The sequence below is a fragment of the Mesoplodon bidens genome (assembly GCF_964165515.1).
Source record: "Mesoplodon bidens genome assembly, chromosome: 13".
Classification (NCBI taxonomy): domain Eukaryota; kingdom Metazoa; phylum Chordata; class Mammalia; order Artiodactyla; family Ziphiidae; genus Mesoplodon; species Mesoplodon bidens.
In genome coordinates this window covers 16247694-16263506 of record NC_138169.1, presented here as the reverse complement: position 1 = coordinate 16263506, position 15813 = coordinate 16247694, and the positions used below count along the sequence as shown (strand labels likewise).

Genomic DNA, 15813 nt, shown 5'->3' with positions numbered 1-15813 from the left:
CTTCCCTGCAACTACACTCTGGCATCTCAGCATCCAGAGCCATCACTTTGAATTGTGAGCATCTGTGTTTTATCCCATTTTATGCCTGTTAGCAAGATGTGTCATAAGGTAATTTCTTCACTTTATGCCATTTTGGCTTACAAAAGGTTTCAGAAGCATACTCTACTTTTGGATAGCAGGGGAAACCTGTATAATTACAAAGGATGGAAACCCTAATATCCATAGAATGCAATACTACACTATGCAGCAGTAAAGATGGACACTTCCTATGGAATAATCGAATTCATTTGTTATCTATATAACAGCATGTACTGCACATGGGGTTTTTGGTTAAAAACGCGGAAAAGTAAATAATTATACTAATTTGTTGTGTATGCTTTAAGAAACTAGATACACAAGAAACTAATAGTAATGTCTATGGAGAGGGGCTGAATTGGGCAGAAATGGTTGTTAAGTCATGGGAAGGGAGGAAAGTTTGTGGCCTGAGAGCCCATAGTTGTTTCTTATCTATGTACAGTTAGTACTGTTCATAGTGATGGCTGGGGAAATGCCACTACTTTGTATTGGTAGGTGCCGGGTGAAAAAGCTGAGAAGACACTTAGGAAGCTAAGGATGTTGATCCAAAGAGGGGATTCCACTGCAGCTGACAGCACTCCCCTCCAATCCCACTCCTCTTAGTAGAGGCTAACATCCCATCAAGTTGGCTGAGTCATACCACACCTTCAGGCAGATTAAAAAAAGAAAAAAGACACAAAGGAAATGGACCCAATTATTTAATTAGGTTCTTTGTAAGAAGTTTAGAACACTACTTTGTGAGGATAAATTCCGTTTGTAAGAGCGAACACAGAGCGGAGGTAGCCCTGGAGCTGAGGAACAGCTTTGATTCTTCGCAGAATTTGTGAGTCCACAGCTTTCTGATCAACCTTCCGCTGCTCTGTAATCTCATATTTCTAAAGAAAAAGAAAAATCATTAAAAAAAAAATGGGTACAAGTACCAAACTCCACATTAACTAAGAAATCCTACGTCACAAGTACTCAATCCCAGGAATATTTAGAAGGCAATTTTTAAAAATTATTAATTTATTTTTATTTTTGGTTGTGTTAGGTCTTCGTTGCTGGGCACAGGCCTTCTCTAGTTGTGGCGAGCGGGGGCTACTCTTCGTTGTGGTGCGCGGGCTTCTCATTGTGGTGGCTTCTCTTGTTGCAGAACACGGGCTTAGCTGCTCCGTGGCATGTGGGATCTTCCTGGACCACGGCTCGAATCCGTGTCCCTTGCATTGGCAGGTGGATTCTTAACCACTGCGCCACAAGGGAAGTCCCTAGAAGTCAATTTTGATAATTCCTTCCTTGGAGGGCTGTGAAATACAACCTATTTTTTATTTTTTTATTTTTTTTTACAAACTATTTTTAATATAATAATAGCAACTCTTGGGCTTCTTCGAGCCCTGGTCAGGGAAGATCCCACATGCCGTGGAGCAACTAAGGCCATGCACCACAACTACTGAGCCTGCGCTCCAGAGCCCATGCTCCGCAACAAGAGAAGCCACCACAATGAGAATCCCACGCACCACAACAAAGAGTAGCCCCCGCTCGGCACAACCAGAGAAAAGCCCATGCACAGCAACGACGACCCAATGCAGCCAAAAATAAAATAATTTTAAAAATACTAATAATAGCAACTCTTATCCTTTTGTCTACTTTAATACCCAAAGGATAAATGATCATAAATTCCCAACAGAACAGTAGTTCATGGAGTTTCACTAAAACCTCAAGATTCTGAGTTGAGCTCCTAGCTGCCATTAAGAACTACTGAATTTAGCAGAATCTGGAAAAATATTATTTCCCAGATAGTCCTCATTATTTACAGCTTTTCTTCTTCCAACAATTGTTAACCTTGTTTATTTTCACTCCCAAGTAGGAGAGCCAGAGCTATGAGAGGCAAAGACAGAAACAGCTTACCTCTCTCTCTGTGTCGAAGATCTCACCTTCCTGGTGCCTGGGCTTACGCAGTTTCTTCTTCTTGAAGTAAGCATCGGTGAGATGTTCTGGGATTTTCACACCACCGATATCAATTTTGGTGGAAGTGGCAATGACAAATTTCTGGTGTGTTCTCCGCAGAGGAACTCGATTGAGGGACAAAGGCCCTAAGAGGGGAAAATACAGTGAGGGGAAAGGGGATGCAAAGATTCAAGAACTGACGGGATCTGAAGAAACCTGTTGAAGTTCTAACTTTTCTCTGGATCCAAAGAAATTCCAAACTGCTTTCTACTGTCGGCATCAAGGCTTTTTTTCCAAGATCTCAGTTTGTCCAAGGTTCCCCCCACCCTCAAATTTTAAAGTTACCCAGATTAGGAGACAGCATAGTCACTTATACAGGTTGGTCAAAAATCACTGGTCCTTGAGGCCAAATTTAAACTGAGCACTGTTTTTTGGAGTAAACAGTTCACTTTCCCCCTATCCAGGAACTCCCTCCTGGTGCCAAGTGGCAGGCCAATTACAAGTCTTATGAAGGATGCATTCCTAGGAGTTAGTAGCCAACCATTCTGCATTTTAGGTGGCAGTTATACCTGGTGATATGTTGCCACGCAAACTTTAAATACCTGCTTCCTCAGAACTCCCATGTACATAAAGCAATGAAATAGGGCACAGAATCTCATAACACTGAAACTTCTATTTAGGTGGGAGCAAAATGTATACTTCAAGCATTTAAAAACACACGCTTCAGGACTTCCCTGGTGGTCCAGTGGGTAAGACTCTGTGCTCCCAATGCAGGAGGCCCGGGTTCGTACCCTGGTCGGGGAACTAGATCCCACAAGCATGCCACAACTAATGATCCCACATGCCACAATGAAGATCCCACATGCCACAACTAAGACCAGGCACACCCAAAATAAATATTAAAAAAATTTTTTTTTTAATAAAAACACAACCGTCAAAAGAGTAAATCCTAAGAGTTTTCATCACAAGGAAAAAAGTTTTTTCTTTTATCTAAATGCGAAGATGGATATTGAACCTATTGCGGTAATTATTTCACAATATATGTAAATCAAACCATCACATTGTACACCTTAAACTCGCAAGAGTGATGCATATAAATTATTTCTCAGTAAAACTGAAGGTGGGGATACCTGCAAATTTCAGAGTATATTAAATCCAAGGATTTTCTTACCAGTCACAAGTAGCAAGCCACTGCTCAGCTGCTTCAGGAAAATGACCCTCTGCAGATTAAAAAGAAATGCTAGATGGTTCCACAAATTAGAAACTGACTTCTGAATTAATCAAATCACAGGTTCCTAAATTTGGTAAAAAAGGAAATTTCTACATATGCATATGTGCAGCAGTTCTGGAAGTAACTTACCAAACTAATAACAGGGGTGACTCTAGGATACGAGTCCTTTTGTGTGCTTGATTTTTAATGAGCAGCCACTATTTTTAACATTAAAAAAAAACTAATACCCTTTAAGTCAGTAATTCTATCCCTGCAAATCCATCCTAAGAAGTTAACTCAAATACATCAACATTTTCGGGTACAGGGACATCTGAATCACTTGTAACAAGTAGTATTACCAACGACAGGAACTGGTAATAAGTTATCGTCTATTATTGAGTAAACACGTTATGATAGTGACTCGGTTGTTGCTTTTGTTATGGATCACTCTCACCTCTCCCATAGAACCTCTTGCTACTAACTGCAGTTAACACAGGTAAACAAATCCTATCCAGAGCGCAAACTTATTAGGATCAAGTACTTCAGGTACCTCAAGTGTCATGCTCTGCTCACCTTGCCTCTGTGGCGCCCAGTGAGGATGATCAGAACGGTCCCAGGAGTGATGCTCGCGCGCAGTTTTCTCACATGCTTACTGAAGGGTTTTTTGCCGTGACTCAACAGCTTTCGAGGCACATCTTCAGTAGGATAATACCTAGGCTGGAGAGAGCCCATAGGTCCAACTTATTTAAATAAACTAATCAAGTCAGTAGAGCTGGTTGTGAGGTCAGTGAAACCTTCACTACAATCCTGTAGTTTACTTGAAACACTTTATTCACACTACTGAATTTTCACGTCTAACGTTTTATAGGTAGAAAAGATCAACGCTGCTTCAATAGCTTTACATGCAAAACATAGGGTGGAATCCATTTAACTGAAGGAGCTGCATCCAAGCAAAGAGGGAAAGCATCAAGCAAGTTACCTTTGTAAATTCGGAATAAACCAAACTTTAGAGATTACATGGCAAGCTATCATTATACACTGTTGTGTAGCAGTGATTCTCAAGCTTTTCTGGGGTCCCTGACCCTCTGGGGTCCCTACTTCTCCAGAAACACACGCCTGGCACAATTTTGTATGTTATGAAAAAAGGCATGGCTTGTTTTCCAGCTCAAATTAAGTGTGTTCATATGTTTCACATTAACATGCATCACTTCCATCTTATCCACAAAGAATAAATTGTATAAAACCATAGACATTAGTTTAGATCAAGACTGCCAGTTCCTTTATTGTAAAAATAAGACCCCACACAGGGCTTCCCTGGTGGCACAGTGGTTAAGAATCCGCCTGCCAATGCAGAGGACACGGGTTCGAGCCCTGGTCTGGGAAGATCCCACATGCCGCGGAGCAACTAAGCCCGAGCACCCCAACTATTGAGTGTGCGCTCTAGAGCCCGCGAGCCACAACTACTGAAGCCCCTGCGCTTCGAGCCTGTGCTCCACAGAGTAGCCCCCTCTCTCTGCCACTAGAGAAAGCCCGCGCGCAGCAACGAAGACCCAATGCAGCCAAAAATAAATAAATAAAATTTAAGAAAAGACCCCACACAAAGACTCTTTCGCTTATGACAAGTAACTCAAGATAACCTAACTGTATCATTTTAGTGGATGGTCTTCCTTTTACCACAAACATTAATACCTAATAGAAAAATCAGCTCACAAAACCCGTGACAAGAAGAAATCAAAGCGCCATTTCCCCTCTGGCGCAGTAATATTCAACTGTGAAGAGTGTAATAAATCTGGAATAGTCCCATAATGGAAATCACAGAGCAAACCTTTATTTTTCAGAGAGAAAACGCGGGGTCTTGTGCATGGTAAAGAGAGGCCAAGAAACACCCACTCTAGTGGACAAATGTTCTACAGGCCTGGCCGCATCCTAGGCTCCACGCATGGTAAGTCTCACAACAACCCCGTGAGTCAAAACTTTATTCACATTTTACAAGAAACAAAAGCACAGAAAAGTAACTCTACTTAAGAACAGTAAATAATAAGGCGAAGTTGCAAACCCAGAACTATCCTCCATTAATAATCCTCTGGTAAACATACACTTCTAAAACCTAAGCACACACACACAAAAATCCTCACAGGAGGGCTTCCCTGGTGGCACAGGCGTTAAGAATCGCCTGCTAATGCAGGGGACACGGGTTCGAGCCCTGGCCGGGGAAGATCCCACATGCCACGGAGCAACTAAGCCCGGGCGGCACAACTACTGAGCCTGCGCTCTACAGCTCACGAGCCACAACTACTGAAGCCCGTGTGCCTAGAGCCCGTGCTCCACACCTAGAGAAGCCACCGCAATGAGAAGCCCGCTCACCGCAACTATAGAAAGCCTGAGCGCAGCAACCAACACCGAACGCAGCCAAAAAAAAAAAATCCTCACAGGATTCAAGCTTCAACTAAACACCCAAATTACAACCTCCGCCATCTTACCATTTTGCGAAGTTTAACCACCCGGGTACCACCATTCTTGTCACCACCAACTGGTTTTGTGACCGTAGCAAGAACCTTCACCTTCTTTTTCTTTTCAACCTAGTAGGACACAAATGCGTCAAAAAGTCAGAGGCAGACAAACATTTTAATATTAAGACATAATGCTCAGGGCTTCCCCTCATCCCTTACCTTGGATTTAGCTGCTGAATACTTCCTCTTGTACAAGGCCTTTCTGGAATACATAGCCGATCGGGAATATCTGCCAATGCCTCTGACCAGGACAGGGTTTCGGCTGCAGTGGGGCTTCCCCTTCTTAACCTGCTTCACCTTTTTAACCTTGCCACCAGCATCAGCCTTCTTGGCTTCAGGTTTTTTCTCCTTAGTATCTGGCTTCTCAGCCTTTTCACCCGCCATCTACCAATACATATATTTTTAAAAAGGCATTTCACCAATTATCTCATAGCTATACATCGACAGGCCTCCCAGACTGCAAGTCCTCATCCTCCTCCTCCATCCTTTTTACAACCCTCCCACTATAAGATACAGGCCTTCCTCCAAATCGCCACACATCTGCAACAACATCCATAAATGGTTAACTTTTGGGCTGTCTCCCCAATACAGTATAACCTTCTTGACGATGTGAATATACCTCACAACTATTATTTGTTTGCTACATATATTTAGAGGTCAAAAGTCCCTATTCCATTATTTCTATTTTACGAATTAGAAATCCTAGACTTAGCTTTAACAATCTCCACAGCCAGGAAGCAGCGAGGCTGTAACTTGAAACCGTTTGCTTTCAGGACTTTTGCTCTTATCAGACTGTCTCACTCAAGAAATTCCGTTTAGGAGGCGAAGACACACACACACAAATGGCCCAAACTCAGGCCAAACTGAAAAAAGCGAAGCCCAGCAGGCGACTTCCGGCCGCGGACGTGGGGAGCCGGGAAAAGTTGCATTTGTCCTCAGTCTCAATCCACAACGTGGCGGAGACAAGTTCGGCGTCGTCTTTTGGAACCCAGGTCCGGAATTCAGAGCGCGCGCCGCCGCCCTTGTCCCTGCTGCCCCACTGGCCCACTACGGATCCCTGGAGGGGCCCTGTTTCCCCAGCCCGGGAGGGTGGCGAGCAACCGGAGCCCCGGAGCCTCTGCAGCATTCCACCTTACACTGTTCGTGCCCCACAGCACCCTCTTCGTGCCCCACCGTAAACCCAAGCGAGAGAAATGAAGCGTCTGGGAGGCCTCTCAAATGGCCCTGAGCGTGTCCGACCCCTGCAGTTGTCGACTTGATACCCTCCTGGTTAGGATGGCGAAAGATTGGGATCCTGAAATCGAGTCTTGCAGAGAGGCCACACCATTCTTACCTTGCAAGATGGGGAAAAGAACTAAGGCCTCCGCTTCCGGTCTATAAGCAATCACGGGAGGTGTCGAGTCTCACTTCCTTCCGGGTCAGGGGCATCATGGGAAATGTGGTTTTTCCTCGTTCGTACTGTATACAGAGCGAATTTTCTCAATAGGAGGCGAAAGCGGAGAACTTTTTTCTGAAAATGCTTCATTTTATAGACCAATAGAATTCTCAAAGTACTTTTGGGAACCGGCATAAAGTTGAAACTTTTTATATTTGCTTATCTGTGCTATAAAACAGGAAAAAAGCTAGAATTTAAAATGAATAAAATATATTCCTGGGCTTCCCTGGTGGCGCAGTGGTTGAGAGTCCGCCTGCCGATGCAGGAGACACGGGTTCGTGCCCCGGTCCGGGAAGATCCCACGCCGCGGAGCGGATAGGCCCGTGAGCCATGGCCGCTGAGCCTGCGCGTCCGGAGCCTGTGCTCCGCAACGGGAGAGGCCACAACAGTGAGAGGCCCGCGTACCGCAAAAAAAAAAAAAATTCCTGTTCTGAAGAACACACATTCAAGGGAGAAGCAAACAGGTAAATTAATAATTGTAAGTTATTTCTTCTAGGAGATTTAGGAAAGTTTTGCACCAGAGTTTGTTTTTGTGTTGGATTTGGAAGAATAGGTACAAATTTGGCAGATGAAAGTGGCAATTGGAACAATAAATGCATGAGGCATGGAGGCATCAAAGAACATGGTTGTTCATTCCCTCTACAAGCATTTCTGGCCACTTTGTACTCTGTTTCTTCATTTCTAAAATGGAGATAACCATATATACCTCACAGGGTTTTGGGGAAGATTAAATAAGTTAATGTACATAAAATCACTAAGAATGGTATTTGATGCATGGTAACGGCTAAATAAATGTTAGTTCTTGTTGTCACCACCACCAGCATCACCATCTACATCACGGTTGTGGATGATGTAATGGAGCAGGACCCTATGGGATCCTACTATGTGCCAAGTATTCTGCTAAAAGTTATACACCTGGGATAAATAAGACCAATGCTATATGCTATGTGCCTAGAACTGTTCTATGAGCCTTGCTTTATTTTATTTAATCCTCCCAAAAATTCTATAGAGGATACTATTATGAGGAAACTGGGACTCAAAGAGGTGCAGTAACTTGCCCATAGCATGGATCTGATCCATAGAGTGCACTCTTTTTTTTTTTTTTTTTTTTTTTTTTTACGGTACGTGGGCCTCTCACTGTTGTGGCCTCTCCCGTTGCGGAGCACAGGCTCCGGACGCGCAGGCTCAGCGGCCACGGCTCACGGGCCCAGCCGCTCCGCGGCATGTGGGATCTTCCCGGACCGGGGCACGAACCCGTGTCCCCTGTATCGGCAGGCGGACTCTCAACCACTGCGCCACCAGGGAAGCCCCCCATAGAGTGCACTCTTAATTAATAGTCTGTAAAGATTAAAGAGCTGACTAATGAATGTAAATAAGAGAGTTCTTTGCTCATATTAGAATTAAAAATAAGAATAGTTATTGTCTTTTGCAAAACAAACGGCACAGTATATCTTATAGTGTTTGTTTGTTTGTTTTTTAACTGCATCAAAGCCCTTAAGGTAACATGTACACAATGTGACATCTTTTGGCTTGAATTTTCCATTCTCTTCCATTTGCTTGTTGCTGGTGGCTAGAGCTTTTCACCTTGATGTATCCAAACCATCGCATCCTGGGTGTGTCCCCTGGAATCATGTAGCCTTTTTCTGGTTCTGGTTGACTGAGGATACAAACACAGTGATCAGATGCTTCTGAAAGCCTCAGAGATTTCAGTGGGATCCTTCAGACTACAGTAAAGGCAGAGTTGCCACGTTTGCTGAAACATGTGACTTCTAAACATGTCTGCCTCCCATACAGATTAAGGATGAGTGTGATCTTAATAGGCTGCATGTTATACCTGTAACCAGAAGTGGGTCCAGCTGCTCCCCACTCAGAAGCCATTAAAGAGGAAAGGTTAGTGAAAAGGAAAGCTTGCTTTATTTTGGATGCCGACAACGGGGCGGGGGGAGGGGGAGGGGGAGGGGGGAACTCCTATCCAAAGGGCCGACCTCGCCCCTACCCACCCCTGACAATCAAGGACAAGAGTTTTTATAGGCTGAGGGAGGGGGCTACATATAGAAACAGCACAATCAGCTCTGACAGTCATCTTCAAATGGGTTTTCGGTGCTCTGAACAGTGTCATCTTGATTGTTTAAGTACACTTAATCCTCAGTTCCAGGGTTGGTTTGTTCCCATTTTCTTGAGGCCAGTTCTTGGAATTATGGCAGCTTATGTCATGGCTACAGTCTGGTCATCATGTAGTTAACTTCTTCCACCTGCTGGGGGTTTTAGTCTCTATAAGACACAGGATATGGCTCAGAATATCATCTGTAGTCTTTGAGAAGAAACTAAAGGTCCTTGACTTTGCTTACGGACTACCTACTATTGTTTTGTCCTGTTTGACTGATTTTCTTTGCTTCTGCATTTTCTCACTTCTCTGACTAAACTTATTCTTTGTCTAAAGTTTTTCCACAGACAAAAGGCAGGCTGAGGACAAGGGGGGCAAGGACCACAGGGTCCTGCTCCGTTTCATACCCATTTAGGATTATTCACTGTCCAGGCATGTAATATTCTCAAGGAAAAGCTTAGGCACAGCTCTTTTTTGAGACTGGGAATGTCAGCACCTTTATTTGTCCAGCTTCCTGAACAAAGCACCTCTTAGAAACTGCGACTTTAGAAAACGTATCACAGTGAATAAAGTGCAGAATTATTTACTTGAGCCCCTCAAAAATTCTGACAATCTCAGAGACTTTCACATAGTCAGTGGCCCAAAATGTTTGTTAAATGACTTGCCATTGAAATCAAAACATAATGAACACCCTCTTGTGTTTTTTTGCGGTATTGCAAAATTTAGCATACGTTAGTTGGGAAAAATATCATCACTCTGTTATAAACGGTATGATTAAGCACCAGGTTTTGCCACTATAAAGTGCTCATAAATTTGTTCAGTGCTTTATTAATTACAAAGTAAACATTTTTGCAGGCACTAAATCATTTTAAGCCTCAACACAACTTCCCTATGAGGTAGGACTTTAAGATGAAAAAACTGAGGCTTGTTTACAATAAATGTCTTAGCCGAGGTCACACATACATTTACATTGAATAGTATCTCTGTGCTACAGAAAGACAGAAAACCAGTAGGCAGTTGTGCTGCAGAAAGGGTATTATCCTTCTAGCCAGGGATCACCTGCTATCTGATCTTGTGATAAATCTCTGCACGTGAGTTTTCTTATTTATAAAATGGGGATGATATTGACAATATTAATAATAACTCCCTAAATTTTTTGAAGAAACTACAATTATTTTTATTGAAAAATGTGAAAGTGAAATATTATATTTATTGCATTATTTTTCAAACATCTTTTATTTATTTTTTTTTTTTGCGGTACGCGGGCCTCTCACTGTTGTGGCCTCTCCCATTGTGGAGCACAGGCTCCGGACGCGCAGGCTCAGCAGCCATGGCTCACGGGCCCAGCCGCTCCACTGCATGTGGGATCTTCCCAGACCGGGGCACGAACCCGTGTCCCCTGCATCGGCAGGCGGACTCTCAACCACTGTGCCACCAGGGAAGCCCTCAAACATCTTTATTGGAGTATAATTGCTTTACAATGTTGTGTTAGTTTCTGATGTATAACAAAGTGAATCAGTTATATGTATACATATATCCCCATATCCCTATTCTCTTGCGTCTCCCTCCTACCCTCCCTATCCCACCGCCCTAGGTGGTCACAAAGCACCCAGCTAATCTCCCTGTGCTATTCGGCTGCTTCCCACTAGCTATCTGTTTTACATTTGGTAGTGTATATATGTCCATGCCACTCTCTCACTTCGTCCCAGCTTACCCTTCTCCCTCCCCGTGTCTTCAAGTCCATTCTCTATGTCTGTATCTTTATTCCTGTCCTGCCCCTAGGTTCATTAGAACCATTATTTTTTTTTTAGATTCCATATATATGTATGAGCATACAGTATTTGTTTTTCTCTTTCTGACTTACTTCACTCTGTATGACAGACTCTAGGTCCATCCACCTCACTACAAATAACTCAGTTTCATTTCTTTTTATGGCTGAGTAACATTCCATTGTATATATGTACCACATCTTCTTTATCCATTCATCTGTCGCTGGACACTTAGGTTGCTTCCATGTCCTGGGTACTGTAAATAGTGCTGCAATGAATATTGTGGTACATGACTCATTTTGAATTATGGTTTTCTCAGGGTATATGCTCAGTAGTGGGATTACTGGGTCATATGGTAGTTCTATTTTTAGCTTTTTAAGGAACTTCCGTAGTGTTCTCCATAGTGGCTGTATCAGTTTACATTCCCACCAACAGTTCAAGAGGGTTCCCTTTTCTCCACACCCTCTCCAGCATTTATTGTTTGTAGGTTTTTTGATGATGGCCATTCTGACCGTGTGAGGTGATACCTCACTGTAGTTTTGATTTGCATTTCTCTAATGATCAGTGATGTTGAGCATTATTTCATGTGTTTGTTGGCAGTCTGTATATCTTCTTTGACGAAATGTCTATTTAGGTCTTCTGCCCATTTTTGGATTGGGTTGTTTGTTTTTTTGATATGGAGCTGCATGAGCTGCTTGTATATTTTGGAGATTAATCCTTTGTCAGTTGCTTCATTTGCAAATATTTTCTCCCATCCTGAGGGTTGTCTTTTAGTCTTGTTTATGGTTTGCTTTGCTGTGCAAAAGCTTTTAAGTTTCATTAGGTCCCATTTGTTTATTTTTGTTTTTATTTCCATTTCTCTAGGAGGTGAGTCAAAAAGGATCTTGCTGTGATTTATGTCATAGGGTGTTCCATCTATATTTTCCTCTAAGAGTTTGATAGTGTCTGGCCTTACATTTAGGTCTTTAACCCATTTTGAGTTTATTTTTGTGTATGGTGTTAGGGAGTGTTCTAATTTCATTCTTTTACATGTAGCTGTCCAGCTTTCCCAGCATCACTTATTGAAGAGGCTGTCTTTTCTCCATTTTATCAAAAATAAGGTTACCATATGTGCGTGGGTTTATCTCTGGGCTTTCTATCCTGTTCCATTGATCTATATTTCTGTTTTTGTGCCTGTACCATACTGCCTTGATTACTGTAGCTTTGTAGTATAGCCTGAAGTCAGGGAGACTGATTCCTCCAGCTCTGTTTTTCTTTCTCAAGATTGCTTTGGCTATTTGGGGTCTTTTGTGTTTCCATACAAATTGTACTAGTTCTCTGAAAAATACCATTGATAGTTTGATAAGGATTGCATTGAATCTGTAGATTACTTTGGGTAGTATAGTATTTTCACAATATTGATTCTTCCATTCCGAGAACATGGTATATCTCTCCATCTCTTTGTGTCGTCTTTAATTTCTTTCATCAGTGTCTTTTTTTTTTTTTTTTTGTGGTATGCGGGCCTCTCACCGCTGTGGCCTCTCCCGCTGCGAAGCACAGGCTCCAGACGCGCAGGCCCAGTGGCCATGGCTCACGGGCCCAGCTGCTCTGCGGCACGTGGGATCCTCCCAGACCGGGGCACGAATCCCTGTCCCTGCATCGGCAGGCGGACTCTGAACCACTGTGCCACCAGGGAAGCCCTCATCAGTGTCTTATAGTTTTCTGCATACAGGTCTTTTGTCTCCTTAGGTAGGTTTATTCATACATATTTTATTCTTTTTGTTGCAGTGGTAAAGGAGAGTGTTTCCTTAATTTCTCTTTCAGATTTTTCATCTTTAGTGTATATGAATGCAAGAGATTTCTGTGCATTAATTTTGTATCCTGCTACTTTATCAAATTCATTATTTCTAGTAGTTTTCTGGTAGCATCTTTAGAATTCTCTACATAAAGTATCATGTCATCTGCAAACAGTGACAGTTTTACTTCTTCTTTTCCAATGTGCATTCCTTTTATTCTTTTTCTTCTCTGATTGCTGTGGCTAAAACTCCCAAAACTATGTTGGATAATAGTGGTGATAGTGGGCAACCTTGTCTTGTTCCTGATCTTAGAGGAAATGGTTTCAGTTTTTCACCATTGAGAACAATGTTGGCTGTGGGTTTGTCATATATGGCCTTTATTATGTTGAGGTAGGTTCCCTCTGTGCCTACTTTCTGGAGAGTTTTTATCATAAATGCGTGTTGAATTTTGTAGAAAACTTTTTCTGCATCTATTGAGATTATTATCTGGTTTTTATCCTTCAATTTGTTAATATGGTATATCATATTGACTGAATCGTTGTGTTCCTGGGATAAACTCACCTTCATCATGGTGTATGGTCCTTTTAATGTGCCGTTGGATTCTGTTTGCTAGTATTTTGTTGAGGATTTTTGCATCTATGTTCATCAGTGATATTGGCCTGTAGTTTTCTATTTTTGTGACATCTTTGTCTGGTTTTGGTATCAGGGTGATGAGAATGAGTAGAATGATTTTGGGAGTGTCCCTCCCTCTGCTATATTTTAGAAGAGTTTGAGAAGGATAGGTGTTAGCACTTCTCTAAATGTTTGATAGAAGTCGCCTGTGAAGCCATCTGGTTCTGGGCTTTTGTTTGTTGGAAGATTTTTTTAAATTATTTATTTATTTATTTATTTTTGGCTGCATTGGGTCTTCGTTGCTGTGTGCGGGCTTTCTCTAGTTGCAGTGGGCAGGGGCTACTCTTCGCTTTGGTGTGCGGGCTTCTCATTTCATTGGCTTCTCTTGTTGTGGAGCATGGGCTCTAGGTGCACGGGCTTCAGTACTTGTGGCACGTGGGCTCAGTAGTTGTGGCTCACGGGCTCTAGAGTGCAGCCTCAGTAGTTGTGGCAAATGGGCTTAGTTGCTCCACAGCATGTGGGATCTTCCCAGACCAGGGCTCGAACCCGTGTCGCCTGCATTGACAGCCAGATTCTTAACCACTGTGCCACCAGGGAAGCCCTGTTGGAGGATTTTTAATCACAGTTCTAATTTTAGTGCTTGTGATTGGTCTGTTTATATTTTCTATTTCTTCCTGGTTCAGTCTCTGAAGGTTGTGCTTTTCTAAGAATTTGTCCATTTCTAACAGGTTGTCTATTTTATTGTCATATAGTTGCTTGTAGTAATCTTTCATGAACCTTGGTATTTCTCCAGTGTCAGTTGTTACTACTCCTTTTTCATTTCTAATTCTGTTGATTTGAGTCTTCTCCCTTTTTTTCCTGGTGAGTCTGGCTAATGGTTTATCAATTTTTTTTTTTTGCGGTATGCAGGCCTCTCACTGTTGTGGCCTCTCCCCTTGCAGAGCACAGGCTCTGGATGCGCAGGCTCAGTGGCCATGGCTCATGGGCCCAGCTGCTCTGTGGCATGTGGGATCTTCCCGGATCGGAGCATGAACCCGTGTCTCCTGCATCAGCAGGCGGACTCTCAACCACTGTGCCACCAGGGAAGCCCCGTCAATTTTGTTTATCTTCTCAAATAAACAGCTTTTAGTTTTATTGATCTTTGCTACTGTTTCCTTCATTTCTTTTTCATTTATTTCTGATCTGATCTTTATGATTTCTTTCCTTCTGCTAACTTTGGGGTTTTTTTGTTCTCCTTTCTCTAATCGCTTTAGGTGTAAGGTTAGATTGTTTATTTGAGATTTTTCTTGTTTCTTGAGGTAGGATTGTATTGCTATAAACTTCCCTCTTAGAACTGCTTTTGCTGCATCCCATAGGTTTTGGGTCGTCATGTTTTCATTTTCATTTGTTTCTAGGTATTTTTTGATTTCTTCTTTGATTTCTTCAGTGATCTCTTGGTTATTTAGTAGCGTATTGTTTAGTCTCCATGTGTTTGTATTTTTTACAGTTTTTTTCCATCACTTGATATGTAGTTTCATATTGTTGTGGTTGGAAAAGATACTTGATACGATTTCACTTTTCTTAAATTTACCAAGGCTTGATTTGTGACCCAAGATATGATCTACCCTGAAGAATGTTCCATGAGCACTTGAGAAGAGGGTGTATTCTGTTGTTTTTGGATGGCATGTCCTATAAATATCAATTAAGTCCATCTTGTTTACTGTGTCATTTAAAGCCTGTGTTTCCTTATTTATTTTCATTGTGGATGATCTGTCCATTGGTGAAAGTAGGGTGTTAAAGTCCCCTAATATTATTGTGTTACTGTCAATTTCCCCTTTTATGGCTGTTAGCATTTGCCTTATATATTGAAGTGCTCCTCAATTGTTATATCTTCTTGGATTGATCCCTTGATCATTATATAGTGTCCTTCTTTGTCTCTTGTAAAAGTCTTTATTTTAAAGTCTATTTTGTCTGATATGAGATTTGCTACTCCAGCTCTTTTGATTTCCATTTGCATGGAATATCTTTTTCTATCCCCTCACTTTCAGTCTGGATGTGTCCCTAGGTCTGAAGTGGGTCTCTTGTAGATGGCATATATACAGGTCTTGTTTTTGTATCCATTCGGCCAGTCTATGTCTTCTGACTGGAGCATTTAATCCATTTTCATTTAAGGTAATTATTGATATGTATGTTCTATTACCATTTTCTTAATTGTTTTGGGTTTGTTTTTGTAGGTCTTTTCTTTCTCTTGTGCTTCCTGAGGAGAGAAGTTCCTTTAGCATTTGCTGTAAAGCTGGTTTGGTGGTGCTGAATTCTCTTAACTTTTGTTCGTCTGTAAAGGCTTTAATTTCTCCCTCGAATCTGAATGAGATCCTTGCTGGGTAGAGTAATCTTGGTTGTAGGTTTTTCCCTTTCATCACT

The 15813-nt window shown here is 42.1% G+C and overlaps 1 protein-coding gene across 1 annotated transcript; it reads right to left on the bottom strand.

Annotated features, from left to right (window-relative positions):
- Positions 1–756: 756 nt before the first annotated feature.
- RPL6 (ribosomal protein L6) lies at positions 757–7071 on the bottom strand. The gene is made up of 7 exons (XM_081251975.1): positions 7052–7071; positions 5878–6102; positions 5689–5787; positions 3782–3925; positions 3170–3218; positions 1960–2144; positions 757–950 (listed from the first exon to the last, which is right to left on the bottom strand). Exons 2-7 carry the CDS (start codon positions 6100–6102, stop codon positions 798–800), a joined length of 855 nt encoding a protein of 284 aa, XP_081108101.1. The 5' UTR covers positions 7052–7071; the 3' UTR covers positions 757–797.
- Between the last annotated feature and the right edge of the window lie 8742 nt (positions 7072–15813).